The sequence below is a fragment of the Diospyros lotus genome, chromosome 2 (assembly GCF_014633365.1).
Source record: "Diospyros lotus cultivar Yz01 chromosome 2, ASM1463336v1, whole genome shotgun sequence".
NCBI lineage: Eukaryota > Viridiplantae > Streptophyta > Magnoliopsida > Ericales > Ebenaceae > Diospyros > Diospyros lotus.
In genome coordinates, this window is record NC_068339.1 from 22,861,353 (window position 1) to 22,864,395 (window position 3,043).

At 38.9% G+C, this 3,043-nt stretch overlaps 1 protein-coding gene across 1 annotated transcript; it reads right to left on the reverse strand.

Annotated features, from left to right (window-relative positions):
* Positions 1-207: 207 nt before the first annotated feature.
* Positions 208-2,349, reverse strand: LOC127794719 (ankyrin repeat-containing protein ITN1-like). The gene is made up of 3 exons (XM_052325966.1): positions 1,510-2,349; positions 1,416-1,441; positions 208-1,367 (listed from the first exon to the last, which is right to left on the reverse strand). The coding sequence occupies exons 1-3, from the start codon at positions 2,117-2,119 to the stop codon at positions 543-545; spliced, it is 1,461 nt and encodes a 486-aa protein (XP_052181926.1). The 5' UTR covers positions 2,120-2,349; the 3' UTR covers positions 208-542.
* Between the last annotated feature and the right edge of the window lie 694 nt (positions 2,350-3,043).

Here is a 3,043-nt window from a genome sequence, read left to right on the forward strand (position 1 = left end):
TTTGTATTGTGTAAAGAAATATTGGAGATTTATTAACAGTGATGATTGATCTTTGGTGATCATTTAGAAGCCTTATTGTACTTCATTTATGTTCGATCAAGATGAAGAGAATGTTCCAAGCACCATAACTCACTTTAATCAAATGGTATCCTAATTTGGGGAGATAAAGAGAGTAAGCTGCTAAAAGAAAATTTCAAGAAATACTAGTTGAGCAAAAAATGGGAATATATTTATATAAAAGAGAAATGCTACGTCTTTCGAGACAGTAACACTTTAACACAGTCGAATTAACGTGTCACAGTGATTGAACTAAAGAAGGAACATAATAAAACTGAAAATACAAAACCCTCCCAAAACTACAAGTATATATGTCAAGACCTATCAAATGAACCCCACAAAAAAACAGAGACAATCCAAAGAGGAATCAAAACTACCCAGAACAAAGCTTAAGAGACCTCCTCATAAGCATACAAAGCATGCAGCTGCTCCAGAACCATGAAGTACTATATATAACAGACCTCCAGCCACTCCAAAACAGCCATCTAGCTCGGTGGGGAAGCAGCATCCATATCTGGAAATTCTTCTCGCTGCACAAGAAGTGCCGTTCCCCGTTGTTCTTTTATTTCCTTTACCACCTTCTCTGCCTCCTTCCTTGCATTTCCAGTTTTGATCACGGTGAGCAAAAACAAATATGCCAACCAACAGCTGCGACCTAGAAGAAGAACCAGCACAACCACATAACACGTCCACCCTAAAATAGCAACGACGCCATTCCTGCCACGTTGGCTGTCTTTTTTAGAGGTTGTTGCGAGAATCGACAACGTGTAAGTAACAGCTGTGCACATAACTGTCTGCCACATAACTAACACCAAAATCACGATATTCTTCAAGGACTGTTCCCAAGTTACCAGAAGAAAGATTATCGTTATAGATCCAAGGAATCCGAACGAGTTGAACATGAGGAAATTAGAGTACGTAGTTGGCCAGTTAGAAGCCATCACACTGTTTCCAGCTTTGTGCTCCTGTTTATTGTCCTGCCAGTATCCACCAGGAGGGCTCAGCGCGGCTTGGAAAGTCATGGCCGCGATGAGCGATGCCACCACCATTAGGCTTTGGCGTTGCATTGACAGCCACTCACCCTGATAGATTTCTTTGGCTTTCAAGCATCCAGCTGCTCTTAAGGTGTAAATTTTATGTTCATTCCCGTCAGTTTGCTCTAGAATGTCCAGTGGCGTGAACCCACACTTGTTTTTTGTGTTTAGGGCCTCTTCATTGTTTGTTGGTTTTGCTTCCATTGCTTCTTTTGCGTGGAGCAAACGTTCCAGCGTCTGCGTGCAAGCAACCATTGGATCAGAAAAATTAGGAAGCTAGTAGTTAGCAGGGTTATAATAGGAAGCTTCAACTCCTATTAAAGCCGGATCAAACCTAGAATTCAATATCCCTAATCAAACCTTTGGTGTTCCAAAATTCAAAGGCCACCCTACAGATTTCAACAAGCTGGGGCCTAACCAAGCCCATTGGGTTGTGTTGTATTTTGTGTTTTAAAGAAAACGCACCTACTTGGAATTTTGATTGTTGTATACAACTCCATATTACTTCCTCTAAATAAGGAAGGAACATTATTACTTGCCTCAGATTGAAAATTCTTGACAGCCAAATGTAATACAGTGTCGCCGTTGGCATCTCTAGTACTGAGCAGTACAGGAATCCTACGAGGCTGGGCTTCGAACAATTCAACCAGGACGTCGATATTCCCCTTGATAGTAGCAAGATGAAGCGGGTTCCTGCCATCTGCATCCAGGGCAGTGCACATCTCAGGATTGGCTTGTACTAATTCTTTGACGACAGAGCGGTGTCCCTTAGCCGCCGCTAGGTGAAGCGCCGACCACCGCCGCAGATCCAACACGCCGGCGAGGTCTGGGTTTTTGGACAGCAACCTCCGGACAAATTCCAAGTGTCCCCTGAATGCAGCCACGTGGAGAGGAGTATGAACCAATGAACCCACCGAAACCCTATCGAGAATGAGGGGGTCTCTCTCAAGGACTCGATCCAGCAACTCTACGTCCCCCAAGATGGCGGCTTCATGGACACTCTTTTCCACTTCCATTCTTCCCTCCATTTGTCCTACCTTTCTGGGTTCTGTTTCCAAGACAAATGCGCGCGGATATTATATGGGTCGATTCCAGTCAATTTGAATATTTTTGGTGAAGTATCGACACATTTTCCTTTGGAAACGCGGGTACCGATCTGTCCAAACCTCACCGACCTTTCTGGGTCTATTTTACACTCCATTAATGAGCTAAGACTCTAAAATTATTCATAAATTTACAATGTAAAATAAAGTGTACAAACTGCATTTATATATATATACACATATAAATAGCATTTTGTACAAACTTGTAATATTTTTTATGGGGCACTTTAAATGAGGTACAACTAGTCCATTATTAAGAACTACTAGTTTGGGAGAGTTTTCTTCTTTAATTTTTATTTTTATAATTTTTTCAACTTCAAAACCAAAAAAAAAAAAAAAAAAAAAATTGGTTTAATAGACTCTATTTTCACTTCAAAATAACCAAATATTTTTAGAATAAGTTGCTTAATAGACTCTATCAACTTTTTCGGAAAGGCATTTGGCAAGCGCAACGTTGCTTGTAAAAGGTAACCCACTTCCTTTAAAAAAGAAAAACAAAAGCAAATTAAGCTACCTTTTAAGCAAAATACAAGTGGTTTCCTATTTTTTTTTATATCGTTCTCTTTCTTCATAACTAGGTCATTCCCTAATTTTTTTTTTTTTTTTTGTTGAGATACTCTCCATAATAGTTATTTAATATATTAATATATTTTTAATCAATTTACATATCCACAATACAACAACAAAATATTATACTAATTAAAGACATAAGACTTGTTTTTAATATTAATAAGCATAACACAAATTACATGACACTCAATTTTCGAATATTAATTTATCAATCTTTGTTTTCACAACACATTACAATAAAGCACAATACCACATCCTTCACATGACAATTCCAAAGAG